Genomic DNA, 17,239 nt, shown 5'->3' on the forward strand with positions numbered 1-17,239 from the left:
GGACTGAGGCGGGTGAATTACCTGTGAAGCCCTACCTGAAGTAGGTGTCCGATATGAGGAGAGAGTTGAAAAGGGCGTACGATTGGCTGAGGCGGTGGCCACCAAGCAGAATCAGAGGAATAAGAGGAGATATGATCAGAAAGTGAAGTTCGCTGAATTATTGCCGGGTGACCGGGTCCTTATACGGAATCTAGGACTACCCGGTAAGCACAATTTGGCGGATCAATGGGCAGCCACCCCCATGTGGTAGAGAGCTGGATGCCAAATCTACCTGTTTACCAGGTGAAACCTGAGGATGGGAAGGGGCCTGTCCATTAGAACCACCTGTTGCCTCTGGGTCAAGCAGCACAGGTGGATAAAGAGCCCGAGGGGGAGGTTACGCCTAGTAAGAGGACTCTGCGAGGGTGCAGGGTGAGGGAAGAGCCCGCTGTGGAAGAGACAGGACTGGTCCTCACCCCGGAAAGGGATACCGATTCAGAAGACAACGATTCAGATGTGTGGCCCTTGTTTCCATTCGCTAATTCCCCAGTACCAGAAGAGGAGGCTCCTGGCCCTTCCCCTACTGAGTTAGGTGAGAGGAGGGAGGGTGTTGACGGGCAAACTGAGATGCAGCCGGCATTGGGGGGAGAGAGGGTGAAACCCGAACACGAGACAGAGGGTTCTCAGGTGAGGGGGGTATCCCAGTGAGGGAGAGAGTGAGGGTCCGACAGGTAGACCTGGTGTGTCTGAGGTGGAAGGGACGCCAGAGGGGATACGGAGATCTCAGAGAAGTAGGCACCCCCTGGAGCGGTTGACATATGCAGTGCCAGGAGAACTGAGTGTGATCTCTACCGCCCTGGGCAGTTATGGCACTGCTTTCTGCACCTGGGTTGGGTTTTGTGTTTTGCAAGAAACATTGAGGAACTCTGTTATGTCATGAGGACGTGACTTTTGTTGGTGGAGGGAGAGTGTACTGCGTGTGTTAATCAAAGTGGCTTCTTTGTTATGCTAACTGGTGAGGGAGTGCTTTTCTTGCAGAGCATTCTTGAAGCTTGTTTGTGTTAAAGTTACTGATAACGGGGATTGTATTATTTTGTTAACCAATTGGGTTAGATGTTATTTTCTCTTGTGGGTCTGGGAGCTGGGTCTTTTTGGGGAGTCGGGAAGAAGATGGCGAGGATGGTGGACGGGTGCGGCACTGTTGGTCGATCACCGAGGGTGGTCCCAGGTGCGCGGGTCGTGGAGGTCGGAGAAGATCAAAGAGTGGCTGGGGGATTCGATGATTGAGCTCCAATGATGTGCACTAATTTACTGAACTCTGATAAGTTTTGGCACCTTTTCTTTATTTTCTTTCCCTTCATATATATTGTATCATTATTAATCACTTAGTTCTAGTAAGATTTATAAAGTGTACCTGGTGTGTGCTTGATATTGTGTGTGTGAGTTTGTATTAGCGTGTATTTCACAGCATCCACGTATACGGTAGGCGCAGTTTGGCGGGTGGATGAATTTTTCCTTAGACATACACCAGCCGATCGCGTAAGCGTTACACAAGCAATACACACACAATGCTGGAGGAACTCAGCAGGCCAGACAGTATCTATGGCAATGAGTACAGTCGCTGTTTTGGGCTGAGACCCTTCATCAGGACTAGAGGACAAGTTAATAAGAATCTTGCAGTTCTGGCTTAAATGTTTTTATGTCTGCAAAATACACGTGGCATTATCACATTGTTAAAGTGTGTAGTGTACCAGATGATATTCCATATATCAATAAAATTTTAAATTATAAATTATATTCCTTAAAATTGTAAAGATTTTGAAAATCCTGAGTGCTACAGAATTTTTTTTTACTCTGAATGAAAATCTCACATTTTTCATCTCCAGTATATCAGGAATGAAATTGACCTGATACTCAAGGGTCAGAAACAAGCGGAGTCAAAACGTCAGGATCTTCTGACTCTGAGGTCACAGGACAAGGAGGCTGGAAGACTTCCTACAGACCAGTTGATGGGGCTGAGAGAGCAAATCCAAGAAACTGCAGCAGACCTGAAGAGGAGTAGTCAGCTCCTCAACACATCCCTGAAACAGAGTCCACTTAGTGCTGATAATCTGGCCAAGGTTCAAACTGACAGGTGAGATCACGGCGACAAACATTTTAAGTACCAATTATATTTTTGTTTATAAATATAAGAATTAATAAGAACATAATACTGTGAGCAGGAGAAAGTTGTCTGACCCTTTCAGATTGCTTCACCTTTCATCAACATCATAGCTGCTCTTCTACAACACCTCCATTTCCCTCACCTGTCCACAAATCCTTTGATTCTTTTAATTTCATATATCTGTTGAACTCTGTTTTTATGAACAGTTACTGTCTCTTCTGAGTAGAGAATTACAAAGATTTGCCATCTCTCTATGAAGAACTTCTGCCCAATTTGCTCCCAATTTCTCCTAAATTACTCCCACTTTGTCCAAAATCTCTGCCCAATTAACATCCAAATATAACCTGCAGCACTAGGGCACCCAGCACAGAAAATATGACCTCACGTTGCAGTCTCGCCTAACCTCAGTGAAAAAACCTGCTTGCATTTACCCTATCAATACCCTCAAAATTTTGTGTGGTTTTCAGATGGGCATGATTGAAATCTCAGAGGTATAATTTTGTATACCTCTATCAAATCTCAGGATAGTACCTTGGTCAAAGCTGGTGCCCTGATTTCACAATCTGTAAATGTTAAACACAATTCTGTTTCAGTTTATTCTTTGCAGTTAGCATCCTTTCGACTTAACTAACCTGATGAAGGGTTGATGACCCTTATGAGCCCTGATGGAGGGTCTTGGCCTGAAATACCAACTGTTTATTCCTCTCCATAGGTACTGCCTGTTCCTCTAGCGTTTTGTGTGCGTATTCTGAATTTCCAACATCTGCAGAATCTACATAACTAACCAACAGGATTTGCTTCTCAACATCATGCCATATTGATACATGTGACAAGTTTAAAAATAAAAGCTACAGATATTGGAATTCTGAAATAAAAACAGAAAATGCTGGAAACAACATGTCAGTCACCATTTAATGAAACTAGAATTCTTTTCCTTTCCATGGTGCTGCTTGACTTGCGGAGTGTCTCTAGCATTTTTGTTCTGATCCATTTATTTATTTTAAGTCTACCTTGTTCTATTACAGTGGCAATGGTAAAAAGACATATTTAAAATAGGCTTAATAGTTTAATTTATTTCACTATCTGTTTAAACTATAATTTAGAAATTAAATATAACATGGACTTGTTTATTTTAGACCAATATATTCCTGATTATTAAACTATTACTAGTTTTTATTCTCTTAATAGACAATTTGCTTTAGATGTGATTACTAATACCCTGGAAGAGTTGCATGTATCAGGAACTTTCCTGACTCTACTGGATGTGATTGAGAAGGAGAAACAGAAAAAAATCAACATGCAAAATGCCATCATCAGGTGAGCCCTGTTATCAATGATTGTCTTAATGTCTACCTGAATGTCAACATGAACAGATTTTACTCTCCGATTGACTGACTCACTGTATTCCCAACTGTAAATTATACTTTCAGATCCCATTCAATAGACTCTGGAACAAACAGCCATATTTCTCATAGCAAATCTTGGACTAGAAGCTCTGTGTGTTAACTGAAATAGTCAACTATATTTCTATCCATCTTTTAATTAAAGGAGTAAGTTCCTTGTTTGAAAAACAGATAATGAAGAGAGCACAGGATTACATTGATAAATGTTATTGCTCAAAAGCAGGGCTTCCCAACTTTTCTTGTACCATTATCATTACCATTAAACAAGGGATCTGTGGACTCCAAGTTGGGAACCCCTCCTCTGAAGCCAAAAAGCACTTCAAAACTGCTTTTCCGATTTGCACATGCAGTAAAGTTGATCGTGCTAACCAAAATCCAAAATGTGGTATGGGCCTGGTTATTGGGATTACTGATTATAGTAACTCTAAATCTTAAACATTTATTTTAGTCTTACCAAAACTTCAAAGGTTAAACAATGAATTGCCACATGCATTTGTGGCTAATGGTATATGTTGCCATGGCTTGTGGTACTCACTTTTTGATATACATGTAACAGGGAAGAAGAAGGCAGAAGGAAAGTCAAAGCTCTGAGAAATCAGCTGCAAAATTTACAGAAAGAAAAGGAGGCAGAACAACAGGTTTCAAAGCTCCTTATTATCTGACATTACAAAGGTCTATTTTGCATTTTCAATTCGAATAAGAGGTATAATTTCTAACTTGCCGATGTATTAAGTGTGGTACAGCTAGTTCTGAAAAGAATATACAGCAAAATATTTAGCTGTTAATAAATTTTTAAAAATCACAGGTAATTGGCAAACATTTTTAAATGCAGATAGGTTTTAAGATACATTTTCGTAGGAAGAATTGGAAGGCCATAAATTCCCTGGTTGTGAAATTGTTCTTTGTTAGGACATTGTGGGTAGTGATATGACTAGAATTTCAAGAGGGATATACCCGTGTACATGTTTGTGCACAGTATGCCAGTTTTCAAGGGCTTTAGTGCATGCATTCATCTCCTGCACTAAATTTTAGTGTGCTAACAGCGTCAATCCTCATGGAATACTAATTTAGCATCAGCATCAGTACTACAAAATAAGTTTGTATTGATCCAATTAAAGTTAGTAATATTTAATGACTCTAAAATATGGTGGCTTAAGTCATCAATAGGAGATATTGAAAAGCAGTGAAATTATATTAAACATGTATACTATACACATGAGTACAGTATACAATACATGTATACTCACATACTCGGCTGTCACAAGGGCAGGAATGGTTCCGGGTTTAGATGTTTCAGAACTCCAGTAACAACATCTCCACAACATCCTCCCTTTCTGTAGTTGTGATACCATTCCTGATTATAAAGCACTCCTCCATCTCTTTTACCTACCTCCCAAGGCCTACTCAGGATAGAATCCCGGGTGCAGAAAGGGGCGATGTGGTAGAGAGGTTGTTTATTGAGTCAGTGTGGGTGGAAGTCAGAAACAGTAAGGGAACCATGACTCTATTGAGACTATTCTATAGACCTTCCAATAGCAAGAGGGACATGGAGTAGTAGTTTGTGAAGCAGATTCTGGAACGGTGCAAAAATAATGGTTGTTATCATGGGAGGCTTCAGCTTCCTTAATATTGATTGGCATCTCCTTAGTGCAAAAGGTTTAGATGGACAGAAGTTGTTAATAGGTAATGAACCTGGTCAGGTAACACACGGTATGGAATTACGATGCTATTAAGCAGGAGCTTGGAAGTGTAGCTTGGGAACAAATGTACTCAAGGAAGAACACAATGGAAATGTGGAATTTGTTTAGGGAGCTCTTGCATGGAGTTCTGAATATGTCTGTTCAACTGAGGCAGGGAAAAGATGATAGAGTGAAGGAACCATGGTTGACAAGAAATGTGGAACATTTCGTCATGAGGAAGAAAGAAGCATACTTAAGCTTTAGGAAACAAGGATCAGATAAAGCTTTTGAGAGTTATTAGATAACCAGGAAGGGACTTAAGAGAGCTAGAAAGGGACATGAGAAGGTCTTGGCGAGTAGGATTAAGGAAAACCCCAAGGCATTCTACATGTACAGGAAGAACGGTTGGATGACTAGAGTGAGGGTAGGACCCATCAAGGATAAAAGAGGAAACATGTGCCAAGAGTCAGAGGAGGTAGGGGAGGCCTTTAATGAATACTTTGGTTCAGTATTCATCAGTGAGAGGGACCTTGACAAATGTGAGGACAGCATAGAACAGGCTAATATGCAGGAACATGTCAACATTAAGACAGAGGATAGACAAGTCTCCAGGGCTGTATGGGCTATACCCCAGTTACTAAGGTAAATAAGGGAAGACATCTTTGGCAATGATATTTATGTCCCCACTGGCCACAAGGGTAGTACCAAAAGATTGGAGGATGGAACATGTTATTCCTTTGTTCAAGAAAGGTAATAAGCATAATCTTGGCAATTATAGACCAGTGAGTCTTACATGAGTGGTGGGCAAACTATTGGAGAGGATTCTTAGAAAGTATTTATCAAGCATTTGGAGAAACATAGCCTGATGAGAGATAGTATGGTTTTGAGATGGGCATGATTGAATTCTTTGAGGAAGTAACAAAACACATTGTTGAAGGTAGAGAAGTGGATATGGTGTAAGCTGTTGCCAAGGATCTTCATGGTAGGCTCATTCTTAAAGTCAGGAGGAATGGGATCCAGGGAAACTTGGCTGCACAGATTCAGAATTGGCTTGCTCACAGAAGGCAGATGGTGGTAATAGATGGAGCACCTTCTGCCTGCAGTTTGGTAACCATTGGTATTCCACAGGGATCTGTTCTGGGAGCCTTGCTGTTCGTGATTTTTTTTTTTAAATAAATGACTTGGTTGAGGAAGTGGAAGGATGGGTTGGTTAGTACGGTGGTTCCCATAGTGGGTAATATCTCCCCCATGGGGGTAGTGGAAGGAGGCGATGATAAAGGGGCTGGTGGGGCAAGGGGGGCAGCTGAAGGATTATAGGCTTAATTTAAGAAATGAGTTGCTTATTATAAGCATTTGATCCTCAGTACCTAATAATTGATTACAATGATCATGTAATCACCTCATCTCTTGCTAGCCCACCATTCTTTTAGACTTTGCTCAAAGCACATTATGGATGTTGGACAGCAATATGACAGTTCTGTATTTGGCACATAATGAGAAATTTGGACTGAATAAATCGTATTATCTCTGCACATTATTGCCATTCACTACTGTAATAAAATATTAGCTAGTACGATTCCCATGATCTAATCATGCAGTGACATAATTCCCGTGAATTAGAGTATGGCATTCAATGGGATAATGTTCAGATCTGCTCTTTCAAATGATCTTGACCGCATTTCTCTAGTCCATGGCCCAACTGAGATATCGCTGCCCCACTTTATGTACCTTCGGGTAGAGAGTCAGGTTTTGCCTGAGCTATGATGACATCATAACTCTCCCCTTTATTCATCAAAGTGCTTGGGGTTGTCTTAAACAATAGATGAATGACCATGGCCATTAATCCATAATGCAAATGGCAGAAGCAGACCATGCGAAAAGGCAGTGTGGACAGTATAGTGTGGAATATGTCAAAAATGGATTTATACCAGCACCAAGCAACTAACAGCAGCCAATATGTCTGTTGTGTGAAAATGTTTTTCCAAGTGAGGCAATGAACTGTCCAGGCTCCTTGAACGTTTGAGGAGAGTACATTCTGATAAAGCAAACAAGAATTTGGCTTATTTTCAGTCACTTTGTGAAAACTTACAGAAACAGAGAACACTTCAAAACCTGTTTCCCAGCACTTCCCAACAAACAGTGATGGTTTGCATGATTCATTCAACATTTCATTGCCCATTGTCAAATCTGGAAACCCCCATACAATTGGAGAAGAACTGATTCTGCTATCAATAAGGGAGGTTCTGAGTATGTTTTTGCATAAGTCACCAAACCAAATAATGAAAGTGATTCCTCTCGGCAACAACTCTGTTCAAAGATGAATAGATGAAATGTCTGAGAATAAGAAGACACATTGTGCAACATACTTAGGACAACAGAATTTGCTCTGCAGTTGGATGACTCAACTTTGCCAGGTAATGAATCTTTGCCTCCTGGTTACATTCGCTTCATAGAAGAAGCAAATATGGTTAAGAGTTGCTTTTTGCAGGGAGACTAGAAACAGATACAAAGGGGGATTCAACATTTCAGGTTGTTGCGCAATTTTTCAATGAGAAAGACATTCCACTCACCAACGTTCTTGCTTGTGCAACAGCTGGGGCACCATCAATGACAGGACACCACGGTGGAATCATTATTTTCTTGAAAAAAGCTGTACCTAACATACTTACAACTTACTGAGTAATTCACAGACACCTTGTCACAAAAACCCAAGTGATCAGCTGCACAAATTACTAAATACTGCAGTAAATAAAATCATCCTATGCCCTCAATTCTCAACTATTTTGAGAGCTTTGTAATGAGAATGATGAACGGTTGCAACATTTTCTGTTGCACACAGAATTTAGATGGCTCCCAAAAGGAATCTGCCTGAGATGTCTTATGCACTTTTTGAAACTGTGATAACATTGCATATTTGTCAGAATTATTCGCAAAGTTTATTGAAATCATCTTCAATTGCAAGGAAATGATGTGAATTTTATAAAAGTCAAATCAGTCATCTTCACATTTCTGTCCAGGTTAACCCTATTTAAATGCAACATTTACCATCACAATCGTTTCTGATTTCTGACCCTCTCTGAGTTAGAAGAGAAAAAAAGGATACCAGGTGATGATCTTCAGGAAGGATGTGCTCACTTAGGTGAGCTGAATAAAGACATGTCAGAGAAATTTCAGGATCTTCTCTTGATCTTGTTACGAACCCCGTAACTGGGTCACTTATCAGCAAAGATAGAGAGGTCCGTTGAAGTCTGATGGTACTATTTTTAACAGTATTTATTGGTAAAAATACACAAAAATAATATCAATGCAAACATACAGATACTATAAGTTGTCAATACTAAATCTAAAGTTGCGGGTATAATAATAATCAATAAGAAATAGCTCTATCGTTGTCTAGGGGATAATGTATTGTCCGATGGAAATATAAAAATCACTCAGTTCATTCAGGCTGCAGCCTTTTGGTTGGAGAGAGACAGATTTTAGAAACTTGCCGGCTTTCCTTTATCCGATCTTGATCCGTATTCATCCTTTAGCGAGGCCATTCTGTGGAAGACTTGTCATCCGGGCAAGGATGGACACACACACAAGTCCCCACCGGTCTCATACGTTTCTCCTGGTGCATCTAAAGGGTTGTTCCCCAGACCCTCTTTTATCCTTACTCAGATGTCAATCAGGTTGGGATGATGCAATCCCTCAACCAGCCCACTCTGGTCATTCCCTGAGGGGCCTCAATGAATAGTACAGTACTCAATACACAATTCCGTCTCCAAGAGACAATGGCCGTTATCCGTGGTTTTGTCTTGCTGAGGCCAGGACACATTCCAAAACCTGTGTATTCTGGACGTCTCTCTCTCATTTCCTGGGTCCCAGACCCGAATTAATAGCGATCTTGCGATTCTCAAAAAGGAGGGGGCTACTTTGTACCCTTCGGCCCCTCAGAGTTGTGGCACATTCGTAACAATCTAAATTCCAGATTGGGTAATAAATCCATCCCTGAACACTTGTAATGAGGAATTAACAGGAAGGATGGAGGAAGAACTGATCTCGCTACAAAATGCCTTTGAGCTGAAGCTGAGGTTCAAAAAAATCATATCAAGACTTTTGGTTGCAGAAAGAAATCTCTGAATGCTGTCCTGCAATGTGGAAAAAAGTCAACATGTTCTTTAATGCCTTTGCAGCATCATATCTAGTGGAGCACGGTTTTACTGCAGGCGCCCAACTACTTTCAAAGCAACAAAACAGACTACAAGTACTGAACATGGGGATCTGAGACTCCTGACTGACATTCAGCTTGATATTGAGAAGCTGATATCACTGCTCCAAGCCCGTCCATCTTATTGAAAAGTGAAAAAGCAATGAAGCAGTGAATATTTGGACTAATAATATACACTCCAAAATTGTTGATGAAAATTGTTTCACTGTAATTAAATAGAGAAATAATTTTATTTCTTTAAATAGATTTGAATAACTTTTGAAATTATTTGTCACTGCTATGAATTTGCCTCTATTTTCTTTCACAGGGCATTATAAATCAAGATTCTTTATCATTTTTATGTAATGCCCAGAAAGGGAAAAGAGGGTGCTGGGGATGTGGTCTGGGAATCAAGGTAACCTATAAAAGTTTGGGAACCACTGGGTTAGTAAGTTTTGTAAATGACACAAAGGTTGGTGGTGTTGTGAATAGTGTAAAAGATTGTAGATTACAATGGGAAATAGACATGATACAGAATGGAGTTGAGAAGTGGCAGATGGAGTTCAACAGAGAAAAGTCTTAAGTGAATCACTTTTGAAGGTCGAGTTTGAAAGTGGAGTACAGAATGAATGCCAGGATTCTTAACAGTATGAAAGAACAGAGAGATCTTGAGGTCCACATCCATAGATCCCCAAAGTTGCAGCACAAGTTGAGAGGGTGGTTAAGAAAGCATATGGTGTGTTGGCGACGTTCAGTAGGCAGAGGATTGAGTTCAAATGCCGCTTGGTAATGTTGCAGCTCTATAAAACCATCATTAGACCACACTTGGAATATTGTGTTCTGTTCTGGTCACCTTATTATAGGAACAATGTTGAAACTTTAGAGGGTGCAGAGGAGATTTACCAGGATTCTGTCTGGATTAGTTGGAATATTTTATGAGGAAAGGATGAGCAAGCTAGGGCTTTTCTTGTTGAAGCAAAGGAGAGTGAGAGATAACTCGATAGAGGTGTATAAGATAATAAGAGGCACAGATAGAGTGGATAGTCAATGCATTTTTCCTAGGGAGTAAATAGCTAATACAAGAGGGTGTAAGGTAATTGGAGGAAAGTATAGGGGTTGTCAGAGAGAGAATTTTTACAGAGAGAGTGGTGGGTCTGTAGAATGTGGTGGTGAGGCAGATACATTAGGGACATTTAAGAAACACTTAAATAGGCACATGGATGAAAGAAAAACGTAGACCTATGTGGAAGGGAGATGTTAAATTTATCTTAGAGTAAGTTAAAACAATCGAGTGCAACATCGAGGGCCAAAGGGTACTATGCTGTACTGTGCTATGTTCTATATACTGTGTAAAACTTTGCTTTGATCATACTTGGCAATGTGCAATGTTCTCAGTTCCTTATTATATAAAAGATATAGAGGCACAAGTACAAGGGTCATATCAAAATTTAGTATATATTCCATCAGGGATAATTGAACAGGACAGGGATCTTTCTTTTGGTAAAAAAGGTCAGGAGAGAAAAAAAAAATTAAGATTCTGAAAGGTTCTGCAGGTTGATGTCAATCTTTTCAATTCTTGGGGTGATGTGGTGTGGGGAAGGCCAAAACTCTACTTCATAAAAAAAGGATAACTAGTAATACATCCAACAGGGAAGTGGTTAGAATGCAGAACCTGCTGCTACAAGGAGTGGTTGAAGGAACTAGCACTGTAGGAAATAAAAGGGAAGTTAGGTAAACCAGGAGGGGAAAAAGCAATGGAAATTAATGGTGAAAGGGCTATCTGAAGAGGGTCTGGTTTTGAATAAGTTCTCTGTAATTCATCAGCCTTTGTTAATTAATATTATTTCCAACAGTTTTTCCAAATTGAAAATATAAATTATTTTTCTAAATATTAAGAAAATATTGAAGCTACTTTATAATTAGTGGATTGATTGAATTATTCCAATGATTTTCTTTTTATTTAATCATAGATCAGGAGTAACCTGTAAAGTTAAAGAAAAAATAACTATGCTACTTTCATTAGTCAACGATAGATAAAGGTTGCTAATTTAATTGTACACAGAAGGTATTATAGTCTTTGAACAGCTCCAGCTGTTTGTAAAAGCTAGTTTTTAAAAAAATCTACCATAATTAGTATAAAAGATCAGTACCAAAATAAGTTGCATTGTCTTCATAACAAGATGATTTATTAAGGGAAATTCAAGATTGCCCTGAAGTGCCAGCGGTTCAATTCCTACCACTGTCTGTAAGGAGTTTGTATGTTCTCTCTGTGACTGTGTGGGTTTTGTGTGTGTGTGTCCCGGTTTCCTCCCACGTTCCAAAGATGTATGGTTAGGGTTAGTGAGTTGTGGGCTTGCATATTGGCGGTGGAAGTGTGGCAATGCTAGCAGGCTCCCCAGCACAATACCTGCTTATTTGATTTGATGCAAGTGATCCATTTCTCTATATGTTTAGATGTACATGTGAGAAATATCTAAACATGCAATCTCTAAGAATGTCTAAAAATCTTTTCTATTTCCTAAAACAAACATATTTAGGGAATGGGTGACAATACAATAATATTACAACCATCTGTCTAGGTCTTAACAAAGTGACCAGTCTGACAGAGAAATGGGACAAAAATATTGTGGAAATGAGAATATGTTGCTTTATTCTTTGCATTTGGATAGAGTGGATGAAAATTAAAACTTCAGCCTGGTTCTGAGAATATAAAACCAACTGTATCCTGGGCAAGATTAGTTCAGGAAAACAGTATCATGTTTATTCATTTTATTGATCATACACCAACATACTTGCAGAGGTGGAAAGTAAATGCAACCGCTGATTCTTGCCTTTTATTTTCCTGACCAGAATAAAAATGAGATGATTGCACACTTAAAAGACCAAGTGCAAGAAATGAAAGCAAAAACCTCCATGGAAGGGAAGTACATGAAGAAAGACTCGGAACTGCAGGTCCTTCAGACACATAAGAAATGTGCCAATGAGGAGGAAAAATTAAAAGAAGAGGTGCAGGTCAGGAAATGAAAGAGAACTCTAACTTAACTGTACTGAAGCTTTGCTGTTGTTCACATAGATCTTGCTCGTTTCCTGCTTAGTCCAAAGGTCATGACACTAATACCAACATATTTTGTGCTCCACTTCCTTATTTATGTTCCCATGAATAGATAATCAGCAGCAAGATCTGTCCTTTTGCCTCCTTGGTCAATATACACTGAAGCTGACAGTGGTGACTTGGCTGCCATTCTGGTTCAAAATGCAGCATGATACACAAGACTCACTGCTCTCTATAGCTCAGGCCTATGCCTAATTTACTAGTTGAGTTAGCAAAGCAGTCTTGTTTCTATATTTAAAGTCTACATGCATAAATCAAAATAATTGTATATTCTACTTTAATTCACAAATACAAGCGATTCTGCTGGAGGAACTCAGCAGGTCAAGCAGCATCTTAGGAGCTGGCCAAAGTTGATTGGAAGAGGACACTATCAGGGATGATGGCAGAAAAGCAATGACTAGAGTTTCTGAGGGCAAGTCAGAGATAACTTAAAAGCAAAAGGCATATAATATAGCAGATTAGTGGGAAGTTAGAGGATTGGGAAGCTTTTAAAAACCAACAGAAAACAACTTAAAAAAACATAAGGAGAGGAAAGAGGAAATATGAAGGTAAGCTAGCTGATAATATACAAGAGGATACTACAAGATTTTCAGAAAATGAAAATGAAAAAGAGGCAAGAGTGGGTATTGGATGGCTGGAAAATTAGACTGGAGAGGTACAAAGAAATGGCAGGTGAAATTAATAAATTTTGCATCCATCTTCACAGTGGATGGCAATAGCAGTATGCCAGAAATTCAAGAGTATCAGGGAACAGAAGTGAGTGCAGTTGCTATTATTAAGGTGAATGTGCTTGGAAAGCTGAAAGATTTGAAAGTAGATGGACTTACCTCCAGGGTTCTGAGAGGTAGCCAAAGAAATTGTGGATTAGATCAGATTCAACTTTATTGTCATTGTGTCGAGTACAGATACAAAGCCAATGAAAAGCAGTCAGCATCTAACCAGAAATGCAAAGAATAGTGTTATTTACAAAATAACTGTGAATAAAAAGTAAGTGCTACAGCACACAAATATAAAAGTACTGAGACAGTACAATATGGGTGCAATACTGCTTAGCGCTGTGATGTGAGGTTCAGCAGGGTCACAGCCTCAGGGAAGAAACTCTTCCTGTGCCTGCTGGTGCGGGAGCGGAGGCTCCTGTAGCGCCTACTGGATGGGAGGAGAGTTAAAAAGTCCATGGTTAGGGTGAGATGCATCCTTGATAATGTTTTTCGCCCTGCCCAGGCAGCGTTTATGGTAGATGTTCTCAATGGTGGGCAATTGGGTGCTGATAATCCGTTGGGCAGTTTTCACCACCCGCTGGAGTGCTTTGCAGTCGGATATGGGACAATTGCAGTACCATACTGAGATGCAGTTGGTGAGTATGCTCTCAATGGTACAGCGGTAAAAGTCCGTCAGTATCCTGGGACAGAGGTGAGCTTCCTTGATGCTCTGCAGAAAATAAAGGCGCTGTTGCGCCTTTTTGATCAGAATGGAGGAGTTCAGGGGCCAGGTGAGATCCTCCGAAATGTGGACACCAAGGAATTTGAAGCTTGATACACACTCCATTACAGCTCCATTGATGTAGATGGGGATGTGAGTGTGGCTCCTAGCATGCCTGAAGTCCACAATGATCTCCTTGGTCTTCTGGGTGTTAAGGGCCAGGTTGTTGTCGGCACCGCAAGTGGCCAGGTGCTGGACCTCGTCCCTGTAGGCTGTCTCGTCATCCCTTCTGATCAGGCCAACCACCGTGGTGTCATCTGCGAAATTGATTATGGAGTTAGAACCATGTACAGGAACGCAGTCATAGGTGAAAAGGGAGTACAGACGAGGGCTCAGCACACAGCCTTGAGGCACGCCGGTGTTCAGGGTGACAGTGGAGGAGGAGAGGTTGTCTAACTTAACAGATTGAGGTCTGTTAGTCAGAAAGTCCAAGGTCCAATTGCAGAGGGATGAGCTGACACCAAGCTGGCGAAGTTTGGTGATCAGCTTGGAGGGGATCACAGTATTGAATGCTGAACTGAAGTCAATGAGCAGCATTCTGATGTAAGAGTTGGGGCTGTCCAGGTGGGTCAGGGCAGAGTGAAGTGCCGTGGAGATGGCGTCCTCTGTTGACCTGTTGGTGTGATAGGCAAATTGATGGGGGTCCAGGGTAGTGGGAAGACAGGATTTCAGATGTGATAGAACCAGTCTCTCAAAGCACTTTGCAATGATGCAACGTTCACCGATTCTACATCCTCTGGGAATCTTCCTAAAACTTTTTACGAGGCGCTAATTTCATTGATTCCAAAAAAAGGAAAAGACCCACTGGAATGTGTATCCTATAGACCTATTTCTTTACTGAGTGTAGATTTTAAAATCCTCTCTAAGATTCTAGCAAATAGGCTTGAGAGTATCTTGCCTAATGTTATCTCAAACAATCAAACAGGATTTATTAAAAATAGGTACTCACATTTTAAAATTCGAAGATTATTAAATATCATTTATTCCCCCTCAGCCAAAGAATCTGAATGTATTGTCTCTTTGGATGCAGAGAAAGCCTTTGATAGGGTGGAGTGGCTTTATCTATTTCAGGTTTTGAAGAGGTTTAATTTTGGTCCGGGATTTATTTCCTGGATTACCGTAAATTGATTTATCATGCCCTGGTAGCTGCGGTTCTAACTAATAACCAAAAGTCTCCTTATTTTAGATTATATAGAGGTACCCATCAGGGTTGTCCCATTAGTCCTTTATTATTTAATTTGGCTTTAGAACCACTTGCTATTGCTCTTAGGGATTCTAATTCTGCGCAGGGTATTAGGAGAGGGGATAAATTACATAAAGTTCCGTTATACGCGGATGATTTATTAGTTTACATTTCAAATCCTAAGAAATCTATTCCTTCTATGTTCTCTATATTTATGGAATTTGGTACTTTTTCTGGATATAAACTTAATTTACATAAAAGTGAATTATTTCCTATTAATAATTATTTTGATTATTATGATCAAATACCTTTTCATATTGCCAAAAACTATTTTACTTACCTTGGTATCAAAATTACAAAAAATTTTAAAGACCTATATAGGTATAATGTCTTCCCTTTAGTTGAATATACTCAACAGGCGCTTTCTAAATGGTCACCTATGTCGATGTCATTGATAGGTCGAATAAATGCTATGAAAATGGTTATTCTACTGAAATTTTTATATATATTTCAAGCAGTTCCCTCTTTTGTTCGAATTTTTTTTTTGGATAAAATAGATTCTCTGATTTTATCTTATGTTTGGAATAATAAAAGCTCTAGAGTGAATAAACTTTTATTGCAAAAATCAAAAAAAGATGGAGGACTGGCTTTACCAAACGTTAGACTTTATTATTGGGCAATTAATATTCGTTATATTACTTTTTGGATTTATGATATAGATGACCAAGATCGCCCTTCATGGTTACAACTGGAGGAAAATTCAGTAATGGGGTTTTCGTTAGCTTCTTTATTAGGAGCTCCTCTTCCGTTTTTGCTCTCCAGAATAGGTAGACAAGCTCTGAACCCTATTGTTAAACATACTTAAAAAATTTGGTTTTCAATTTCATAGATTTTTTGAATTAAATGATTTTTGTTTCAGTTTAGTTAGTGGGGTTTTTTTCTTTATCAATAAAATTTCCTATTTTTTTATGATTGCTATGAGGAGTTGTAGTTTTTTTCTTGACCATTATATATATAACAGCATAATATTTTACCTATTTGATTTTGACATTATATACTTTCTGTTTTTACTATTGCTGTTTATATGTCTTTTATATTATCTACTTGTTAAACTCCTCTTCTGATTTGTATATTCCTTATTTGAAAATCAATAAAAAAAAGATTGAAAATGAAATGCGATGATGGGGGTGAGTGCAACTGGACAGAAGTCATTCAGGCCCGTGGCTGTGGAATGCTTCAGCACTGGCACGATGGTGGCGATCTTGTAGCTTGTGGGCACAACTGCCTGGGTCAGGGACATTTTGAAATTGTCTGTGAAGACCCTGGCATTAGTAATGATCTTTCAAGAATCACTAGATTCTGGAATGGTTCTGGAGGACTGGAAAATAGCAAATGCCACTCAATTCTGTAAGAAGAAATGGAAAAAGAAAAGAAAAAATGAAACAAAATAGAGGGATGTACATTAGAATAAAGATCAGGAGGAATTTCTTTAGCTCAAAGCTGCTGAATCTGTGAAATCATAGTCACCAAAGGAACCGGTCTGCTGATGTTGACATAGCCACAGCACTACACACCATCCTCATTCAACTGGAGAAGAGGGATGTATACATTAGAATGCTGTCCCTGGACTACAGTTCAGCATTCAACACCATAATTCCCTCCAGACTGACAGGAAGTTCAGAGACCTCAGCCTGCACCCAACCTTGTGCAGCTGGATCCTGAACTTCATATCAGATTGCTGCCAGGTGGTAAGGTTGGGCTCCCTCACCTCTGCCTCTCTGACCCTCAGTGAAGGAGACCTTGGGGGCTGTATCCTGAGCCCCCTCCTCTACTCACTTTACATCCACAACTGTGCTGCCACACATAGCTTCAATCTGTTAATCAAAGTTGCAGATGACACGACTTTGATCGGCCTTATTTCTAGTGGTGATGAGGCAGCCTCCAGAGGAGAGGTTGACATCCTGACACCGTGGTGCCAAGATGACAACCTCTCACCCAATGTCCAAAAAACAAAAGAGCTGATTGTGGATTACAGGAGGAATGGAGAC

The 17,239-nt window shown here is 39.9% G+C and overlaps 1 protein-coding gene across 2 annotated transcripts in view; it reads left to right on the forward strand.

Moving 5' to 3' along the window:
• iqcg (IQ motif containing G) overlaps nt 1-17,239 on the forward strand; it is a 59,807-nt gene that overhangs the window by 31,748 nt on the left and 10,820 nt on the right. For both annotated transcript variants that reach the window (XM_073041278.1, XM_073041279.1), the window contains 4 exons: nt 1,866-2,113; nt 3,332-3,460; nt 4,103-4,184; nt 12,268-12,429. In XM_073041278.1, coding sequence (XP_072897379.1) covers nt 1,866-2,113; nt 3,332-3,460; nt 4,103-4,184; nt 12,268-12,429 — 621 coding nt within the window. The remainder of the gene's footprint in view (nt 1-1,865; nt 2,114-3,331; nt 3,461-4,102; nt 4,185-12,267; nt 12,430-17,239) is intronic.

The sequence above is a fragment of the Hemitrygon akajei genome, chromosome 3 (assembly GCF_048418815.1).
Source record: "Hemitrygon akajei chromosome 3, sHemAka1.3, whole genome shotgun sequence".
Taxonomy (NCBI): Eukaryota; Metazoa; Chordata; class Chondrichthyes; order Myliobatiformes; family Dasyatidae; genus Hemitrygon; species Hemitrygon akajei.